This window comes from Anarrhichthys ocellatus, unplaced genomic scaffold (assembly GCF_004355925.1).
Source record: "Anarrhichthys ocellatus isolate YVR2014 unplaced genomic scaffold, GSC_Weel_1.0 scaffold4, whole genome shotgun sequence".
Classification (NCBI taxonomy): domain Eukaryota; kingdom Metazoa; phylum Chordata; class Actinopteri; order Perciformes; family Anarhichadidae; genus Anarrhichthys; species Anarrhichthys ocellatus.
Window position 1 is genome coordinate 8,661,612 of NW_022280034.1, and position 21,413 is coordinate 8,683,024.

The window sequence follows — 21,413 nt, forward strand, 5'->3', positions numbered from 1 at the left end:
AGAACTACTAACTGTAGAACCTGAATATCTTAAGCTTTTAGAGTCGCTGCTGCTGTTTCTATCTCTCTCTTTGCTGCTTGTGGAGTGACTGCTTCTTTCTCGTTGTCTGCTTGTGCTTTCTCTTTTTGAGTTGGCACTACTTCTTCTCTTACTACTAATACTGTTGCTACTCGCAGAACTGTTACTAACATCACCTTTTGAGCGTTTTCTGCTCCACTCTTTGCTTTCGTCCTCCCTCTCCAACCCTGACTCCATCTCAGACTCTGACCCCTCTCTGTCCTCAACCTGGCTCCCACTCTCCGATTCTCTGTCTGTGTCAGGAATTCCCTCGTCCTTTTCCGTTTCTGTATCAGATTCTGTCTTGTCGTGCTCGGCTGTAAAAGATGAGGTGGGGCTACATTCGGATGGAGACTCTTTGCTGCCACTCCCTGTTTCGGAATCACTGTCATGAAATTGTTTTTCTCTCTTCCACCATACCTCAGAGGAGCTATTCTCATCTTCTAACTCCCTCTCCCACCTCCTCCTCTCTTCCCCCATGACTCTCTCAGACACTGATGCAGAAACACTCATATCTCCTAAGGAGCCATACATCTTCCTACTGTTCTCTTCTCCTCTGTACCAGCTTTTGCCATTGCTCCACTGTTCATCTCCCACCCTGGCAGGTCCCTGCAGCCTTCTGGTGAGAGAGATAAGACTGAGGGCCTCGCTCAGCTTTTGTTTCACTGCCGGGGGTTTGCTGGCTTCAGCAGATGTCTGGAAATAACTCCTGTCGATGACCAAGCCGCCGTCCAGGCTGGCAAAGTGGCCAGGGAGCTCTCCCCTATGCTCTGGCCTGATGCCTTCTCCTCTTCCAACAGCATTTCTCATCCCATTGTTTGTCACGCCACCGTTGCTTCTTCCCCATGTTTCCATTCCTCCTCTGTCCCTCCTTTCTGTTGCTTCATCTCTTCCTCTCCCTCTGTTCTCTCCTTTCCCAGCTTCCCCTCTCTCAAATCCTCTTCCCGCTCTTCCCCCCTCTCTTTCCTCCCGTCTTTCTCTACCTCCTTCCCCCTCTGTCACCGGCCTGACTCTGGCTTTGTTCCAGGGCGGGTGGATGGCAGGAGGCTGTCCAGATGTTTTACTACCGGAGGACAGCAGTGTGCTCAATCGCATCATGGCCTTCAACCTGGCGGCCGCACTTGAGCTCTTAGGCTTTGTGCTCACGGTTGCACCTCCCTGTGACGGTTGGTGTTTGTCGCCCTCAGTTCTTGTGGCTGCTGGGGTCTTTATCGATGGCCCATGAGAAGGTGGAGGACGGGGCTGGAGGTAGGCAGGGTGTGGGGCTAATCTACCTCCTTGCAACTGTCTCCTCACCTGCTGTCATGATGATATTGATCCAAAACCGAATAAGAACAATTAGGAGAGGAACAACATAAGACAATAAAACTGAACCAAGTATCTTCTGAACTACTCAGCAAGAAAGTGAGTCAATATATTTCCCAAAAATGTTGAACCATTATAGTGATGGTGTGTCCCAACCTTCAAAGTAGTCGGTCCATCAGTGTAACTGTTTTTTAAAGACTAGTTAAGACCTTGTTAGTTTCGTTTTTCACACTTTTTGCATGAACTACACGTTAATTCAGTACTTTCACCACATTTCCGTTTTGTAAAAATACTGTGCAAAATCTACTTACAATTCACTAAATGTCACTGTGAGCAACAATTCATTCTCTTCACACCTTTGAATATCTGAAGGTTTCTGTTTCTGCAGTAGTTTTAGGTGCTTACCTCTCCCTCAGAATCTTGTGGGCTGTAGTAGTAGCTGCCGTCGTCATCAACGACGACTTCTCCATATTCATCGTAGAGGCCGGAGGGCGAGATCAGTTTCCTGCGACTGCCGTACTGAGGAAGGTCATACCTGGAAAGAGAAGGAGGGGAAAAGACCCAGAGCTTTACAGATAAGCAATAACCATTAAGAAGCTGCACAGAGCAGAAATTCTCCGTTTAACCGCTTTATATTTTTAGGGATTATTTGTCTGACATTTCTGCTATGTGTAATAATAATACAAACATAGAAGGAAGTTGGGATGTTGTACAATATTTAAGTTAAGACAGGAGAGAAATATGCTTCACAAACTCAACTGTTTCACTTGGCTAGTGCTTATTCACAGCCACTTAAAGCAACAACACGCAGGGCAACACTGTGGCTTTACTCCAATGATAAGAAGTGTCTAATGACTTGCCTAAGCAAAGCTGACTTAATCACAAAAGGAGCATTTTGTTGCCAGGAGACATTTTGTTAACAGAAAACACTGGAATCAATGTTTCCTCCCTTTTGTCTCTTTTTGCCTGTTGCCCGGGAGAGCTGTCTGACTCCACCGGCCAAAAAACTGTGTTGTGCACCACCACTCGGGCTCCATGCCCTGCAGCAAGCAACTCGGAGAGCTATTGGATCAAAAAAACACATATTTTCAAATGCTATCCTTGAAACAATACGTCCCCAGTGTGATTAAAGTGACAAATCAGCAGGAAGTCCTTTGGCTTGGTTCCGTAACCAGAGATGTGCAGAAAAGTTGCCTCGTGTAATCACTTTGCTCACAGTCAACCGGTGGGAGAATTTGCCCTCCTATTACATTAAGCAGCCAAGTAATAAACAAATGGAAGCGGATGACTGATGTGTGCGTGAAGAAAACGGGAGGTGGAGGTGAGATAAGGGAAAAAACAGAGGGGGAGAAAAAAAAAGAAAAGATAATGAAAGAAGAACAAGTGAACAATGAAAGAGTCAAAACATTAAGACCAGGCTAGTCATAAATGTTGCAGATATATCCTTACAGTCCTCTGCAAGCTAATGTAATGACCCTCAACCTTCCATTAAAACCTGCTTATGAGATTTCACAGTCATGAACCCTGCAGACTCAAAGTGAAGTGCACACACACAATGAAATTAAAGGCTACAGTAACTCTTTGCTTACAGTGGTCTTTTTTCCCCTTCTTTACTTCTCCTTCAGCCCCTCTTTCTTTCTCACTCCTCCCCCTCTCTCCATGTCTCCACTAGGGGACACTCATGAACTGAGGATCACTCGCATCGCAGCCAACACTTGATGTGTGTGTGTTTCAGTAGCTGTGTGTTTGTACGGACCAAAATGTGACCCGTTCTCCAAATGCTAGATCATTGTTTAATGATCAGTCCCAGGACATGTGATCACATTCACACACAGGGCCTTCACATGACAAAGAGTAGTATTGTATGCTTTAATACTCTTTAAAAGTCACCATTGAAAGACCATTTACAAAACGTGGTAAACAGTCTGTAAAACAGTTGTACAGTGTTTTCTGTGGCTCGACAGTGAGCTTTGAAAAAAATGTATCAAGTGATTTCACTTGGGCTTCAACATCACACGCTTTTAACAGAAAGCATGTGTTACACACAAGCAGTAAGGAAATAAGATTAAGCAGAAAGGGGGGCTCTACAGAAAAGCACTATTGAGTTGCATTATGGGAAGACCAACTGTTTTTGGAGCTACAAGGAACTACGAGTCGTGACTAGCTCTTGACTGCTGTCCGTTAAATATGAAGCTGGAACTGGTATTGATCTTCTCATCTAACTCTGCAAGAAAGCAAATAAGTGCATTACCCAAAATGTTGAACCATCTCTTTAATATTTTCCCCATTTGTATTTGATGTCTTCCTACACCTTGCACCCTGCCTAAAACAAGCTGGACATGCAGCCTTCTAGTTGTTTTGTTGTCACCGTTGTCCTGCTTCTGTTTCTAAAATGAAAACTGTCTCTTCATTGAGCCGATAATGCCAGATTTCACTTTCCTCATCCTATATTTTTTCACGTGGGTGCCCTAACTCAGCACCTATCAGCTTCTAGACACGCCGCTCATCACCCACGCCAATGACGGTTTTAGAAAAGCATGCTTTAATCCCTGATTGCTCCGTGGCGTGGATGGTTGAGTATTTTACTCTTGACTAGAGGGCAACATTTTTTTTTTCAGACCTGTGCAACAAATGGTTCAAGTTATTTTCAGCATCTGTATAAATCCTGTCAGAAGCATGCCAATGGCAGATGGCTACATTCCCACATGCAGAGAAAATCCCATTTCGATCTCATCTTTTGAAGACGGATGAAAGAAAAGGTCAAAAGGTTATGAAACATCCTTCAAAATGGATTAGTAAAGCCGTGGAAGTAAACACTGGAACAGCTGTTGTCTTCTCAAAAAACAAAAACTCATAAAAACTTTGTCCGTGTCCTGAGAGGCGGGTTTAGCATTTGTTAGCATAGTCTTTGGAAAAAAGTCCTGCACCATTTATTTACAACTGCGACAAATACAGTGATTAGATCTGAGTCCCACTGGATCACAAATTCTGATTTCCTGCTCCTGTATACGTAGAGAGTCAGACATGAGTTTGTGGATGTTGCTCTAAGCCAACAGCATCTGGCCCATTGTCTGCTTCCACGGCTGGCTGCCTGATTAGCTACTACAATATTGCAATGCTAGGCAGAGAGAATTAGCTCTGCGTGTGCGTGTGTGTGTGTGTAAAAAAGAATGGGCAACAGAGCATTTCTGAGTGAGTATGAGAGAGTGAGTGAATGAATGTGTCTGCCATGAGAGAATTTATGTGTGTGTGCCACTGTGTATTTATGTGTGTGTGTGGGTGGGTGTATAAAATCAAGTTCCCGGGAGACTGCAGCTAAAATTATAAGAATTACACAATGCATCACAGATGGAAGTCTGGGTTTCAACATAACACACACGCACGCACGCACGCACGCACGCACGCACACACACACTTGGGAAGGATGCAATAAGCCCTCAGAGATCTTGTTCATGAATGCTTTGATCTAATGTATCTGTGTGTGTTATTGCTATTTCTATACAATATTTCCTGCTTTTTCAACATCAGACATCCAAGAAACAACACACACACACATACACACACACACACACACACACACACACACACACACACACACACACACGTCAAGTACACGCACACACACTTTGAACAAAATCACTGTCAGATCTTCTTTCAGCTTTTTTCACTTCCTGTAGTTCAAGAACATATTAACCACAGGTTGGTACGAGGCATGTCACCGGGGTCAAGATTTCACAGTAATCTCCTGTGTGACTGACGGGGTCAGCGCGATATCAAAGCAGCCACCATGGCGCTCTTCTGGATAAAGCACACACCACAGTGACCTCCAGACTCGGGTTGAAGGAAATATGTATAATCTGGAAGGGGGGGGGAGGGGCACATTGGCATGTGTCCGCTCAATATCGTTTCTGGTGTGTGTTACTGGTAAATAATGCATTCCCCACACGGCACGGGGAAAAACATAGAATGCTGTAAAAAGAGGGCGAACATCATTTTACATCTACTATTACTGTTGATAAGAACTATTGAGGTATTTTTGATAATAATTGTATTGGGAGCACAGTATCAGATATCAATAAGGATATATTCTGGAAACGATATATTATGGCAAATGTATATACGAAAAATCCCATATTTAATAAACTGTGCTCTTATTATTCATTACACTACATAAAAAAATGGAAATTTGAACATCTTAATTTTCACGACAACGAGGCAACTTCATCCGCTCAGATAAAAGCAGAGGAAATACAAATGAAAGCTCCAGAACAGCTACTAAGTGGGCCTTGTGGTACGATTGTTTTCGTCAACTACAGTACAATAGAATGACAGATAAACCATCCAAACTTCCATATGTTAATATTACAGCCAAGCAAACACGCACATACAGTTTATGTACAAACAGAGATATGTGTAGGATGTGCATACAAACCCGTGATCATAGTTGTAATAATCTTGTGTGTAGTAGTCCTGGCCGGGGTCGATGCCAGATTCCATTGATAACTCCTGTTAGATTGACAAACCGTTATTAGTAGCTTCCCACACATGCACACGACAGAGATACATACCTACTCGTAAACCCACACAAACACTCACAAAACACATCCCTCATGAGAAATTGTGTTTTTTTCACCTCTGTTTACACTGACTGCACTAACACAGACACACACACACGAGCAGAAACACACACACAGGGAGTAAAGAAGTATTCAGAGAAAAGTGACAGAGTACCTCTGGTCTGAGCAGAGAAGGTCGGAGGAGCTGTTGTGTCTGCTAGAGAGAAAGAAAAGTGACGAATGTCAAGACAGAAGTTAGGAACTCTTCCCTACACCTATTTTGGAAAGTAAAATCAATGCCCAATGCTCTTCATTCAAAATCGTAGAATGTAGAGAATCCTGTCTGAGCATTTGTTTTCATTTGATGTCGTCAATCAATTTCGTGTGAGCAAGTATTACTCTTGCAATAGTGAATATCACTTTGGAACTTAATTTCAGCTTAAATTAAATATTTACTCACTTCAAAATGTGTCTGCTGAGGGATTGCTGGTAATGAAATACAGTTATTTGAGGGGTTGGAATTTTACCAACTGAGAAGTCAGTTAAGTGAAAATGGACTCCTTTTTATACAAAAGAATCACCAATGCTGTGGTACATATTAAACAATACATTTCTGGTAAAGTTCTGAAAATGATTAAGAGTATTCTGCTGCTTCAAAGGCCAAAATTCAAAAGGATTGGTTGACTTTCTTATTTGTTCCTTTGTGGTTTCACATTTTAATATTCACCATCAATGGATTGCAGACAGATATAAAACAAATGTAAATACAAAGCACTGACTACATGCTGCTCCATCGTGATTACATCAAATGGAAAAGAATAGAGAGAGCAGAACACAATGAAGGGTACGACTGAACATCAAGGGTGAAAGAAGAAAACGACAACAACACATGCAACTCTACAGCATGTGTACAGAGAAAGACACCTACCTCATGTTGTCCATATCCACGTCTGGAAGATCAAAGAGTGAAACGGAAAGACCACAACAAAAAAAAAAAAACTGTCATTAAACATAATTCTTCTGATGTGCTTTTGATACATGTCAGCACTTTGCTGTGCATATTCCTCACTGCGGAGGAAATGGGTTGTTTGAATCAACCCCCAAATGGAAGTGGCCGCTAGAAATATATTACATTTTGTAGAATTTAACCCAGTTTCCAAGAAGAAAGCAAGAATATGAAATGTGCATGAGTGCATGTAAGGGGCTGTGTGTGTTTTTGAGGCAAATGGAGAGACGGGGAGGTTTATACAGTATAAAAGAGAAAGAGGCAGAGGCTGAAGGAAAAGCTGAAACTACACTAAACCATTCCTGCACTGTCAATAGGCTACTGTTTATTTTGCCGTTTTATTCTGGGTAAATACACGGATTCTAGCTTCATAAATACATAAAATTCACATCTCATTTACAACCCAAATGAGCTTGAACTATTGTTGAAAGCGTGAACCGTGAATGGGGTATGTCAATATTAGCCTCAGCAATAATAAATCCATATTTCAGTTACTGTGTAATTTGTGACTAGTTTAAGTGGTGGAATGTTTTATTCATGAGGACAGTGCTTTTTCTCATCAGGAAAGACACAACACATGCAAGTTGAATGTATAATAAACATAAATCCGGTACTGGGCTGGTACATACTCTCAACCGCAACGTCAACAGATAGATGTCGAGTTTTGCAGCACTTAGCAATAAGCAGAACTTGAGCAACGGGGTGAACGGTTAAGCAGCTGTTAAAAAAAAAAAAAAAGGTTTTATTTGTGCTCCAATTTTGAAGCCTAGATAGAAAAAAAACACATTTTATTGGCCAGATCTGGCCTCCGGGTACTTCGAGACCCTCATTAGTATTAATCAAAATTGATTATGATCAATTGATAGGCGTCCACAATGGAGGTTGGATATGTTTAACGGGCAGCGATGTGATAATGTAATCATAAAATTGTATTCCTAATCATTTCAGCTACAGCGTGTCAGTAATTGTTATGGTCTGGTTGCTCCTATATCAGATACGATTGCAGTAAAATAATCAATCATTACAGCGGCCTTCAGCAAAATTAAATTCTTTCTTGATATTTGACCATTTCTTTGCTCGGTCTCGCTGATCTTTCACAACCATGAAGGAACCCAGAGAGACTTTGCTTATGTTCTCTTCAGCTCAGGTCCAGCACATAATTACTCTCGGCTTAGATTGACAACAAGGGAAGACGGAAAATCAAACAAGTTCGAAGAGGATGCTCCCAAGTACTTATCAGAGGGGTGTAATCATGTCAGCTAAGGTCTCTGCAGGAGGCTGTAGCCGACTACATATGAACTTATTGCCATGTGTAGCCTGTTAGGATATTGCTGAGCCAGTTATTTGCTGGCTCTTATAGTTTCACATTTGCTGTACATACAAGAGTGTCATCAAACGACACCTACAGTAAGTCTTGTTTGACGAACTATTCCCTTAAGACCTGTACTTCATTTAACCACGTATCAGATAAGGTCCACCCAGCAGCAACACCGATGACAGTATAAACAAACAAGCTTGATGGTGGTTACAGTACTGTGAAATTAAGATGCACTGCTCTGAGGAAACCTTACCGAAAACAAAACCTGTAAGACAAAGAGAGAAAAAACAACTAAGAGAAACAGAGAGAAAGCAACACACAGAAAGAAAGAAAATAAAGTTAAACAATGCTATGATTTAAAAAAAAAAAGTGGAGGAAAAAAAAGAAAAATACAAACAAATAAATAAGAAAAACAGACAAGAATCTCTCCGTCCATGCGTCTTAACTATGTTGCCAGCAGGATGTATTGTCATGTATTGTCAAACCAAGGTGATGAGCTGGCAAAATGAAGACGTATCACAGACCAACAAATTGTGACTTTTAGAGGACACATCAGATTATCCTCTGTTATTAGAGTGCAAACACACACAGGCACACACGCACTCACTCACTCACACACACACACACACACGCGCACGCACGCACGCACAGAAATTGTTAAACCACTTGAGCGTTTCATTAGATACATTTGGGGGGATATAATTGTGCTTCTTAAATACACACAGACACACACACACACACACTTCAAGGAGAAATAGTAGCCTTTCATCCAGTATCAAAATGCAGTTTGGAATAAATACGTGAGCTTCAAAAAGACGAGGTTATCTGGTTAAATAAAGGTGTGGAAGGATGTATTGACAGACATATCAGTGGATGGATTGAATATATTGAATGGGGGGATTAATGGATTAATACATGGATGAAAAGGGTGATCAGTGGGTGGTCTACAATGAAATACCCCTTTTTTTCTCCACGTGTGTGTAAATGTGTGTATGCTCTCCGGATTACAGCTGCCAGCAGTATGTGCCTAGCATCGTGTATTGTGCGATCTGTGTGTGTGTGAGTGTGTGAAGATGAGTCAATACTGTTTCGTGTTGCTCTGACAGACACATTATTAGGTCTTCTCGAGGCAAAAACACACAGACAGCTATCTGATCTCCGTCACAAACACACACACATCTGACATGATTGACTCTCCCTCTTTGTGTCCTCTCCACCTTGTCTAGCAGTGTGTTTGAGAGGAGAGGAATATTAGCAGATTCAGACTATGGCTCCCAACAACACTCACTTCTTCTCTCTTTTCTTTCTACATTTCATCTCTTACAGAGTAACTGTAGCTCTCTTTCCCTATGCACTGTCACTCCTCCACTCATTTTACTCTCTTTTTCTCCTACCTGCTTTGTTTATTTATGGCCACCATCTGGAACGTGGCTACATTGCTAAAACAAAGTCCGACGGGGCAAGAAAAACAGAAGTCTGACGATCTCTGCAGTGCACTTTGTAAATACAATGTTAATATCTATAGAGGTCATGATCTTAACAGTCAGCTGAAACAGTAGCACTGCCTGCAACCTGTGTTTTAATGGGTGTACATGTTTACATTCCTGTTCATGCCTTTTAAATATCAACAACGCAAGGTTTGTAGCTTGATCACGATTTTGTATGACTGTGTGCGTGTCCTAACATAACAGCTGCGTAGACTCCACTGGAGACGGTATAAATCTTCTCATAATGTCATCACTTGATAACCAGAGATATGACCATCAGGGTTTGTTTGATTTCGCTGTACATCATGATTTGATCCAATTGCCCAGATATGATCATCAGTGTCATGCTGGTCTTGCGGGACAGATGTGGTTCTGTCACTTCATGATGACAATATGCGTCTGGAGACAACTTGTTTAAACTGCTTTAGCTGATGGCAGTAAAATCTGCTGCTGACAGAGCTGTAATCCACAGGCTTTGATTCCACTCTTACAAGTGTATTTAAGACTTTTTAGAGGGAATGTCAGTGCTTTAAAGGCGACCACTTCTTTCCACATCTGGTTAACTGTACAGCAGAGGTCAAATTAGGGAAGGATTTTAAATTCCTTTTACATTCCTTTTCCAGCTGCAGGTTTTTCATCAAAGGAACCGACCTGACATATCGTACAAGCAGTTACAGATGCCATTCCTGGTAAGAATCACCCGGTAAAATAGTCTGACTGTCGCAAGAAAATAAAAAATAAATGTTCATGTTATTCAACTGTGTATACGATGGGAAAAAAAGTATATCAAAGAAAAAGAGGCACAATCCAACATAGATGAAAATGACATGCTTTCCAGAGGTCTGCGTGTGCATTTCTGATAAGATTTGATCTGCAAAGGCAGAAATGTATGTCAAAACATGCAGAAGGAAAGTTCAACAGTGTCACCTGATCTGCAATATTACTATTTTCATGAGTTATTAGACTCGTAAATGATGTTGGCTGAATGTTTTTGCAAAGACATCTGACACATGAGGATCAAATCTGCCTCATAGTAAACCTGCATAAATGACAACAAACAGTTGGAGATGGGCGCTTCTGAGTGGAACAGCAAAGTACTTTTGTTTGTTGTATTGTCTTGTATTTTGTTTTTGAGAAAAACAAAAATACTATTTTGTTCTACTATGAACCTCATGCTAACATGACACAAGACTGGGGACTATTTCGTACTAACTACCACAGTAGCTACCGGTATTGGTTCATTTGAGGGTCAATTTCTAAATGGTTACCAGCGCTAAGGCTGCTTTCAAAATGATTACAATTTTCGTCAAAAAAAAAGGTCATTACAACTTTTTGTCAGCACCACATTTTTATTGAAAATGACTTGTCTTTTTGTATTAATTATTTCCCCAAGACCTTGCACAATGATTTTAATGAGAGAAACCAAAGAAGCAAACAACCCTATAGAAAAACGTTCGTAAGAATGTAGCACAGGTATTTTGAATAAAAATATCACGAGATAAATGTATTTTTTCTAGTGCTCTGCAATTTCCTAGAACATAACTAGCAACTAAAAGAGTATTTAGTGCAGAAAGCGGAACAGACACAAAAAAGACAAAGGTAACAAACACTTACAAGGTCTGTGTTTGTAATTTGAAGTTTTCAACACAAGTTCATGTATTTAAAGGGGATTCTGGAGAACGATTATTTGAGATTAACACCTCAACAAATACCCCACTTCCAATTTACCGTCCCCCTCGTTCTCACCTTTCTGTTTATACATCCATGGCTGGAATAGTGTTGTGTGTTTCCTATTCACAGAAGCAGGGCTGTGTATGAACACAAGATTATTTTTTAGCGCACACATAGAACGGAGAGCTAGTAGATCGATATACAATAATTGTTAATTCTTGTATCTGCCATATAGGTCACAAAATTGTTGATACTGTACTGAACATATCAGAAATATATCAGTTAATTTAAAAACGTATTTAATTCCTTTTTCACCAAAATATCCCGTCTTGCAACACACTATCTGCTGGTTGAGACTACAGCGGTTTTTATATTTCTGGTTATGTTCAGAATCCGGCGGCACTCTAATGGAATGATCATGGTCTTGGTTCAAAACAGGAAAAGTCCACAGTGACTTGACTCACATAGCACAACGTGATTATCAACATCTAACCAAAACCAAAAGCTTTCTCTAACCTCAACCAGAGTGCTTCTGTTGCCTAAACCTAAACTCCTGCACTTTGTAGACAAAATGTAGCTTTTCCTTTCCTGTGAACATAATCAAGCCAGCGATTAAGTTCAGCAGCACAGCGTGACTGGAAAAACAATTTAGTAATAATAAATAAACATAATTTCTAGGACACAGGGTTGAGAAAAATACATAGTTGTGCATTGACCCAAATTAAATAAAGATGGAAAGACGGACAGCAACATATTGATAGGAACAGATAGATTATGTACTTGTACACAGAACAGAATCTGTGATTTTACAGTGTTTTAGCATCAGATAACAACGTAACAGTAAATGTTGATGAAATAGAGAGTAAAACCAGAATGTGACTGGTTGTAGCCATGTAACAGGGAAATACTCTCCATGCTAAGAAAATACAAAGAATTCATGTCAAGGAAAGTTCAATCTAAGTTGGCCGTTTAAACAAAGTCCTCTGTTTGATTTAGATATCCAGAGGGCATTGAAGCCACCACAAAAGAGTAATTAGCTTCTCACAATAGCAAGTGGATCCATCAGCAATCATGTCTTTGATTGATTATAATTTGTTGTTGACAAGAATGTCAATTACTAGGCGTAGATGTAAAATGGTTATGAAAACACTCAACTGAAAGTTAACCAGGAGGCATTTTACCACTTTTAATCACTTGATTTCACAGCTCCATCTGCAGCTATTGAAGACAACTTTCCTCAGCCTTAATTAAAAACAAATCTTAGAAATGTTGTTTTGTGGGAAAACTAAAATAATGGCAGCGGCAGATAAATCGAAGAAGTACTACTTGAATTCCCTTTGTACTTCAGGTTCACTGAAATCAGGGCACACATTTAAAATAGACTTGACCTGTTTATTATTTCCTCCTCATCCTTCACCACTTCGTCAGTCAAACAGAAGTAGTGTAGAATACAGTGAGTGAGTGTGGAAGCCCTTTCCAGCTGTTACATGACTGAATACATTAGGGCTATGCAGGATGTGACCTTACTTGCTGTTTCACCTCCCCTTTCTCTTTTTCTCTTCACAACAAGTACCTTCATGTGAGAGGAGGAGAAACATGTTTCTTCTACCCATAGAGTTTATATTTGGCCAAGTTTTTTTTCTTTCCTCATGTCGAAAACAGGAAATCATGTTGGAGGAGCACAGTCGCAGCGTGGTAAAGAATCACCACATCACATCACAGCATCCACTGAGCTATTTTGAGCATCAGTCCCTTGACAGCTATGCAACAAGAAATCCCCCTCTGTGTGCTTTCCATATCATAAAGGCAAAGGCTAGAGGATTGTAGACTGAGAGGGGAATCGTTTCTCAAGTTCCTCCACGATGGAGTTCATGTTTGGATTGGGTTGAATCTGTGGAGGTGGAGGATTCGCTCCTTCTTTACCTCCCTCCCCCCCTCCTCCTCCTTCTGCTGCTGCTACTGCTAATGCATCCAAGGAGTTAAGAGAATCCATGGACGCTCTGCTCTTCATGACCTTTTTGAGCGGGATCTGTTTCCGATCTATCTGGCTGAACATGTTGGCCACCGACTTCTCAATGTCCGCAATGTTTTGGATGTTCTTTAAGATTCCTTTTAACTCTCTTCGGGGAAGGTCGGGCTCCGCAGGAAGGGGTGGCGGTGGCGGCCGGAGGGACACGGGCCGCAGGGCAGGTGCCTCCGAGAGAGATGGTAGGACAAAGGTGGATGGACGCAGGAGCGAGGGCGTCAATGGGGGAGGGAGAGGGGGAGGCGGAGGAGGGGGAGGAGGTGGAGGAGGTGGCGGAGTGTGAGGAGGAGGAGGAGGAGGAGGAGTCTCCTTTTCTGTAGGGGTGGAGTGAGATAAAGCAGGAGGGAGAGGAGGAGGGGAGGAAGGGTGGTGCGGAGGAGGAGATGATGGAGATAGAAGAGCAGATATGGGTGGAGGAGATGATAGGGATGGAGGTGTTGGCGGTGGTGGTGGGGGGGTTGATGGAGGATCAGGGATGAGCTCAAATTGGACCTGAAGTCTTTCTTCCATACTGTGATTCACTGTTAAATTTGCCCCGAAGCGCCGCAGTACAGGAGGAGTTGGCTTGTGGCTTGGTGGAGGGGTCCCTACATCACTTTGGGTGACGATGATACTCGGAGGACCCTCTTTGACCTGAGCGATTAGATCATTGTGGGTGGGGGTGTGCTTGTGATGCTGAGGAGACTCCGGGAAAACAGAAAGTATGATATCGGGCGACAAAGATCCTCGTGAATCTATGTTTTGCTTTTGCCTCATTTCCTGGAGAGCCTGTTGCTCAAATTGTCTGGCTTGTTCTTTGACTGTCAGCTTGGGTTCCAGACTTGGGCTTCCCATTAAGTCTGAATCCAACCCACGGTCGAATCCTGAATCCAGACCAGCATCTTTACTTTCCTTAAATTCAGCCTTTAAAAGCTCCAACTCCCACTGAATGGGATCCATAACCACTTGCCGTCTCAAAGTGTCATACATGTCTCTACGATGTAACCTTGATGGGAGAGTCCAGCTGTGTCCACCTCCAGATCCCCATCCACAGTCATTGGCACTGTACGCACCGAATCCCACATCTCCTCCAGGGGAGCTGAGCCTTAGCCAGGCCTCTCGAAGGCCTTTCCTGCAAGGGGAAAAATTCCCAAGAAGGTCTCTTCTCCTCTGGCTTCTCCCAAGAGTTGCTGGGCTACTCAAAGTCCCGTCCTCATGGTAGATGGGATTTTTGATAGTCAAGGGCTTTTCATCAGAAAGAAAGGTTATGTTGGACTCAGACTTTGGCAGGTTATTAAGTACACCCCCGTTAGCAATGCACTGACGATGGGCAGCGATCGCTCGTGTGGCAAAGTCCGAGATCAGACGTGTGCGGTCGCTTTCATCCAAACTGCCACCACTCCCACCACCACTATGGTTTAACCGGCTGGTGCATGCATGGAAGAAAATTTGAGAAAAAAAAAGACAGAATGAAGAGAGGGATAACAAAAGAGGAGGGTATATCGAATTGGAAAGGTGCAATCAAAGCTATATTAGGAAGAGGGAGATAGGGACTGAATGGAATTCAAATTAAGAGCAGTAATGCACAGAGAGGTTAAATAAAATGTTTTATAAACAGGAGAGACAACAGAAGGATACATAAAGGATGCTAGGAAAGGCAGCTAAAACAATAAAACTTCTGCTAGAGCCTTTTGATAAATGAAATGAAAGGAGACTTCACATTAAGAGATAAATGAGGACAGGGATGAGAGGAAATGGAAAAGGGATCTTGCAAGAGGTAACGGCATTTTCTGTCAGGGCTGTTTCTACCAGAGGGACAAGAGATGGAGCGCTAAAAAATAGTCTTAAAACACAAAGGGAAGGAATGCAAATATATTTTATGTATGCTAAAAGTAGTGTGCTACAAAGACGCTACTGCATCACGACTATAGACAATGCCAGATTTGTTGGGGCAGGGACAGACAACTGTGTCTGCAGATTTCCTTCCAACAAAAGAGTGATTATATCCTCCTCTCTGGTTGAAGGTGCACTGATCTTTTAAATCTCTGGTATAGTTTATGACTTTGTTAAAACTCTGCAGACTCTTGGCACTTCCTGGCACACGGCTGGCTACGTCCATGTCAAGTCCACCAATGCAACATAACCAGAGTTCCAAAACATCATCGATCAGGCACAATCAATCATCAGCTACACAACGTTGCTCTCTGATCTACCACGGTACAACTTACCCTGTAAAACAAGAGTAAGCACTGACGAGGACGGGACACAAACACAAAACTAAGGCAAGAACACTGTCAACACAGTATCAAACTAGTCACAGATGTGAAGCCATTTTCAGCATCCTACTCACTTTTGTCTGTCAGTCATGGGTAAATTATGGATGGATCAGAGCAAGAGAAAATGAACAGATCAGTCAACATGAGAACAAGCAAAGTAGAGTGATGAAATGTCTCACAGAGAGTGTATCTGTTGATCAGTTATATACGGAGCAATTCTTATTTTTCAACAAATGCATTTATTTTGAAAAACCCATTAGATATTAAGAGATTGCAGAGTGAAGAAGTTAAAGCATTTTATAAAATAAAGAATTAAATTATGTTTTTCTCTTGTTTAAGGTGTTCATCACATCACATCTTTTTTTTAAATGTTTAATTAATTTATGACACGTTAGCTATTTGCCCTTCTCTTATTCCCTTTTCAAAGTAAAAGTTTTGAAATATAAACTTTTAATATTATCAAGTAATCTAAAAATTGATTGATTACAATCTTCCAATATAATTTTCATATTTATTTTATTATATTTCGTGCACTAGAAGGTGTTATTTTCCTCCATTCTAAATTGAATGCGAGTCATTAACCGTGATAATTATGTAGAAAAAACTACAACAAACCACACAGCTGCCAACCGTAAATATTCCAGTGAACAAGTCAGTAAGTTAATAGGAATATTATACACATCTAGTTATTGCTAGATGAGTGTAATTGCTACATAGCACAAGTGATGACAACTATATGTGGTGTGTTGCTAAATTACATGACTTTCAATTGAACTTTTAAAAACGTGCTTCATTAAATGTGCTGCCAATAATACAGTAAAGAACACTTCATTTCTCACAGGTAATTGAAAACAGACATTAAAACCCAAACCTGTCAAGAGAACAGCCAAACGTAATAAAAAAAAAATAATGCCTCGAAATCCGTCTAACTGAGCAGTTTGATAATGGACCTGAATTATGAATGTGCAAACTTTTGTACTATTCCAGGTTTTATACTCTTTCGGGAAAATGTAGTCTCCACAACACTGCAGTGATACAAAACACACACACGCGCACACACAAGAGACCTTCCCAACCACAATTAAACATGCTCTGCAGCTTATCAATAGAATTAATTATCGCCCAGGGTGGTCTTTATAAATTACGGGCTGCATTTATTTCAATTATCTCATATCCAAGTTAATTTCCGCACACATTTTAACATCGGATAATTTTGGCTGCCACACACACACACACACACACCCCTTGTTCTCATTTGAAGATAGTTCTTCCATCTTGCAAATGAATTGCTCTCATGTTAATAGGAGTAGGGACGCATATCAAGGACACACAGGAAACCGGTGATGCATGTAATGCTGATAAGAGTTCCTCTCAACTTCTTCGTAACGCTCCAGTAAGGAATTATAAATAACTATCTGTGTATAGCCTTGAGTGAGTGTGTGTGTGTATGTGTGTGGTTGTTGTTGACTTTCAGATAAAAGTTTATACGGGGTCTCTCCGTCACTATTAGACTGTTGTTTAACCAAACTGACATGTCAAACCAGCACAAATTGTAGTATAAATTAAACTAAATTTGGGAGCAGATACACAGAAACGGGGGAGCAACAGTAAGTGGTGATGAGAATATAGCAGTATATAGAGAATAGCAACTTTTTGAGGCAGTATAGAGTAGAGTCAGCAAATTAATTAAGGAGTTGAGACATAGGACAGCATTAATATACAGAGAAGTAATTTTACATAATCATCAAAAAGGTTATTTATATTGCCTCTACTTCCTGACCATGATTCACTGCTTCATGATTGGAATTTTTTTTTTTTTTTAATTTAAAATTATTTTAAATATATATATATATTTTAAAACAACCTCACATTGCTTCCAAAGCAAACATTCATAAACTGAGATTGCAATCTGCTGTGAAGGCTGATAATGAAATTAAATTCATACATTTGGAGTTTTACGGTGGTATTGAAAGCCTCGAATCGATGAAAATCTTGAAGTGAACTTGAGAGGCTGCACTCAAAATAAACGTTGCTCTGTGGGCAGATTGTTGACCTTCACTTTATCTGTTGTATAGTGAGGATATTGGTATGCATTACAACAAGGAAACTGACAAGGATAGAGCTGCATGCCACTGAACTTTGTGAAGATACAATTGCAGGGTTTATCTGCGACTGTTAGTGCATTTAAAAATCTGAGCTTTGTTTGGTTCTAGATTGATGTGGGGTTCACAAGGGTCATTTAGCGCTTAGCACACCTACCCAGCGCACCTTTCAGCACCATGGACAGCAGAAGAAAATTATGTTTTGTTTCCAATAATCCACCGAAACATTGTTTATTTGCAAACTGTATAAAAACACTAGTAAACAGATCTCATTGCTGTAATATAACTATTTATTTTCAGATACTTTAAAAATATAAATTCAAGGTATTTGTCAGTGTGCACAAGCACAGAATGAGGGCTAATTGGCCGTTTGTGACACATTCTCCGACAGCTATTTTCCATGTTATTATTATTGTTCCTTTAAAGCAGTTTTGTTTACCTGCAAGGTTTCACATTTTTACATGAAATTAAATCAATTGTATGTGCTTACGTCCGTGAGTGAGCCTACACTGCGGCCAGAGACACAGTGGGGGGACACCATCGACTATACGTATGTCAACAGTTTCCTCCTTTTTATTGTTTGGCTATAACACAGTACACAGTTACTACACACACAGCTGACTGTGTCGCCGCTGCTCTGCGGCCAGGGACACAGTTATTCTGTGCCTATTTATTGGGCACAAACCTATTGAACCTAAATAAACGCTTCAAGTCATGGTTACGCCTGTGAGACAGAGCTGAATATTCAGAGCAGGTGCAGACATCTGCATACAATAAAATGAGAGCTTATCTGTTGTGTGAGATGTGCAAGTGAAAAACATGTCTGATACACTTGCTGATACATCTTCATGTTTGAATCACTTTCTTTTTTCTGCACTGTTGTGTTCTCAAGTTAGGAGGATTTTAGTATGAGCTTGACGCCATAGATGGAGTTCATTGTTGGGTTTGACGGTGGAAGGTGCATTTTATGCCAGTTTTCCTGACGTTAGGCCATTATTTCCTTCCTTTCATTTATATTTGTGATATTGATTTATGCTGCTGGTATTCATTTCCTGATTGCTTTCAGTATTCATTAGTGGAAATGTTTGTATTTGGATGTAGGCAACTACCAAAATGTTGAATTGCATTTCCCAAGTGTCTTACACGACATAGCACAGGTGTCCTATTATAGATATCAAATGTCTTTTTAATCAAGTAAATGGTATTCGAACAGCAGTTAGAGTGTAGAGAGCCTTCTTTTGGTTGTGATTGTGGTCACTGGTCTTGTCCCAACTACAATATCTGTGACATTTTATGACCACAATCAACTTAATTTCACTTCAGATTGAAGAGTTTATGCTATCCCAAATTGCTCCATGCTTTAAAACTGAAACACAACTGGACTATATTCTTCATGCACGAAAGAGACTACATTGGCAAATGTGAATAATGGTTTTGGTCCGCAGGGAATCAAAGATACAAGTATATATACAGCATTTTTCATGGTGATAGTTCAAATGTAAGGAGATGTAATGTTATGGGACTGACTGCATGTGTGGTTTAATAGCCATAGACATGTGAGCTAATGCCTCTGCTTTGGCTCATGAATATACCACTTTCACACTTCACTTACATGGCATTGTCACCCAGCTCTTCATACAAGTTGTTGGCAGTTCCTCCTGCAGGTTTGCCTGTTGGCAGTGCCATCTGGATACGGGCTGTTTTGGCACACTCTGCTTGGCGTCTGGACACAGCAGAGAGGAAACTCAGAGTTAGTTATCAAAAGTTAGAGAAAACTCATGACCTTAGTAAGTACGTTCAAATGTTCAACATCTGTGAAGGGGAGCTCATATCTTTGGTACATCCATCTCTATCTGTGTTCTTAAGAAACGTTTCCAGCAGAGTATAGTCTGTGTGTGTGGGTGGTTTCTAGCCATGCTTTTCTGTCTGTGTGTCCATTGTTTTGGTCCAGCCAAAGTATCCTAACTACAGGATGAATTTCAATGAAATTCTGGACAGACATTGATGCTTCCCAGAGGATGGAGGTAACTGACGTTATTGATCTCCTGACATTTTCACTTTCACCACACGGAGGTTGACATTTTTGGTTTTCAGTGAAATGTCTGATGAATTGCAGTTTATTTTTGGCATTATTGGGCAAAAAAAATCAATAATCTTCTTTCAGCATACTGTCTGTCGTAGGCCTCTCCCACCAGATGAGCCAAAGCATAAACACGTGTTTCATACAGTTACCTGTGCGACTAGTTATTCATTTCAAACATCATCACGATAGGGGTTGTGATCCTGATGCCGTTATATAGCAGCAATTCTATGAGAATTACCTTGTGAGCCTGTAAAGCCCTTTGAGATGACATTACATAACCGTGATTCGAGGCTCTAGCAAGCCACAATATTGATTTGGAAAAAATGTTGCTAATAGTTTAGCCTTGTGCTAAATGTAGATGTCAAGGCTGCATTAGAGATGGAGAGATAATGATGCTTGCCGAGAGCCACTGCTGGAGCTACCGTAGCCTGACAGCTAGCTCAAAGCGCTAGCCGCAGCTGTGAGTAGAAGGCTAAACTATTAGATACAATTCTCTCCATCTCTAAAATGCTTCTGTGATCTTGTCAAACTCTCTTTATTATAAGTCTGTCTTCCTTTTTTGGGTTCCTTTGCATTGTAGGTAGTTGTTGCCGATGCTAGATTAGCAACTTTTCCTGCAGGATATTCTGCCATTGAATGTTAGCATTGTAATTGTGAGCACGTATCTAGCAGTAACATTTATTACAGTCTCACTAGCATGGCTGTAGGCTCTTAGTCAGTGAGATCCTGAATATTTGTGTCCCTTAAAACTTGAAATGCTGTAAATATAAAATGATGAATGATGGTCAAACTTTGAATGTGCCTCTCTACATGACAGACTTTGTAACACATATGCTGAACACTGTCAATTGTGGCAAAAAAGTGTAAATTACAAGATAATGGCACAATGAATTTCCCTTCATTCTCAAAGATTCTTTTGCATTAGTTGCTTTCATTATCTTTATAAAGGACATGACAGAGCTTGTGGAATGGAACAACAGGCTGGAAACAGTATTTCCTGGTACGGTGGTTCAACTTCATGTTCTACTCACATATGTCATAAATCATCAAGCTGTTACTCTCTGATATGCGTAACCAACTGCCATTGGTATTCTTGTCCAGTCAACATAAACGTGACCTGGACTCATGACCACGCACGCACGTATGCACGCACACACACACACACACTCCATATTCTAATGAAAGTGTCTGTCTCGGACATTTACTGATTCCATGTTCTTCAGGATTCATTTATTTGACTGTCTGCTGTCCTTTCTGTTTCACCGCCCTTACCGAGCTCATCCTTTTTGTTATACATTGAAAGTCAACACATTAATCACAATGAGAGGTCTTTAAGACAGCCATGACATTAATATTTAAGCATGAGAATATGGAAGCGGTACTCACTCCTTGAATCTGGTAGGGATAGATGCAGCAGGCGTCAGAAAGAGAAAGAGAGAAAGATTAGTGACTGTTAGAACCATAAATCACACAGTGCCTCTTGTTAGCCGGGTTTATTCATTGAAATTTACAACCCATTTGGACAATTGGTCTTCATTACCGTCATT

General features: G+C 40.8%; 1 protein-coding gene across 6 annotated transcripts in view; it reads right to left on the minus strand.

The window, feature by feature from the left end:
* Positions 1 to 21,413, minus strand: part of LOC116381146 (protocadherin-15-like) — a 231,534-nt gene that overhangs the window by 3,905 nt on the left and 206,216 nt on the right. For 3 of the 6 annotated variants that reach the window (XM_031843009.1, XM_031843011.1, XM_031843008.1), the window contains 6 exons: positions 21,253 to 21,261; positions 19,396 to 19,506; positions 6,847 to 6,868; positions 6,094 to 6,135; positions 5,795 to 5,868; positions 1,768 to 1,897 (listed from right to left, as the gene is read on the minus strand). In XM_031843009.1, coding sequence (XP_031698869.1) covers positions 1,768 to 1,897; positions 5,795 to 5,868; positions 6,094 to 6,135; positions 6,847 to 6,868; positions 19,396 to 19,506; positions 21,253 to 21,261 — 388 coding nt within the window. The other 3 variants (XM_031843010.1, XM_031843014.1, XM_031843012.1) reach the window with 3 other exon arrangements.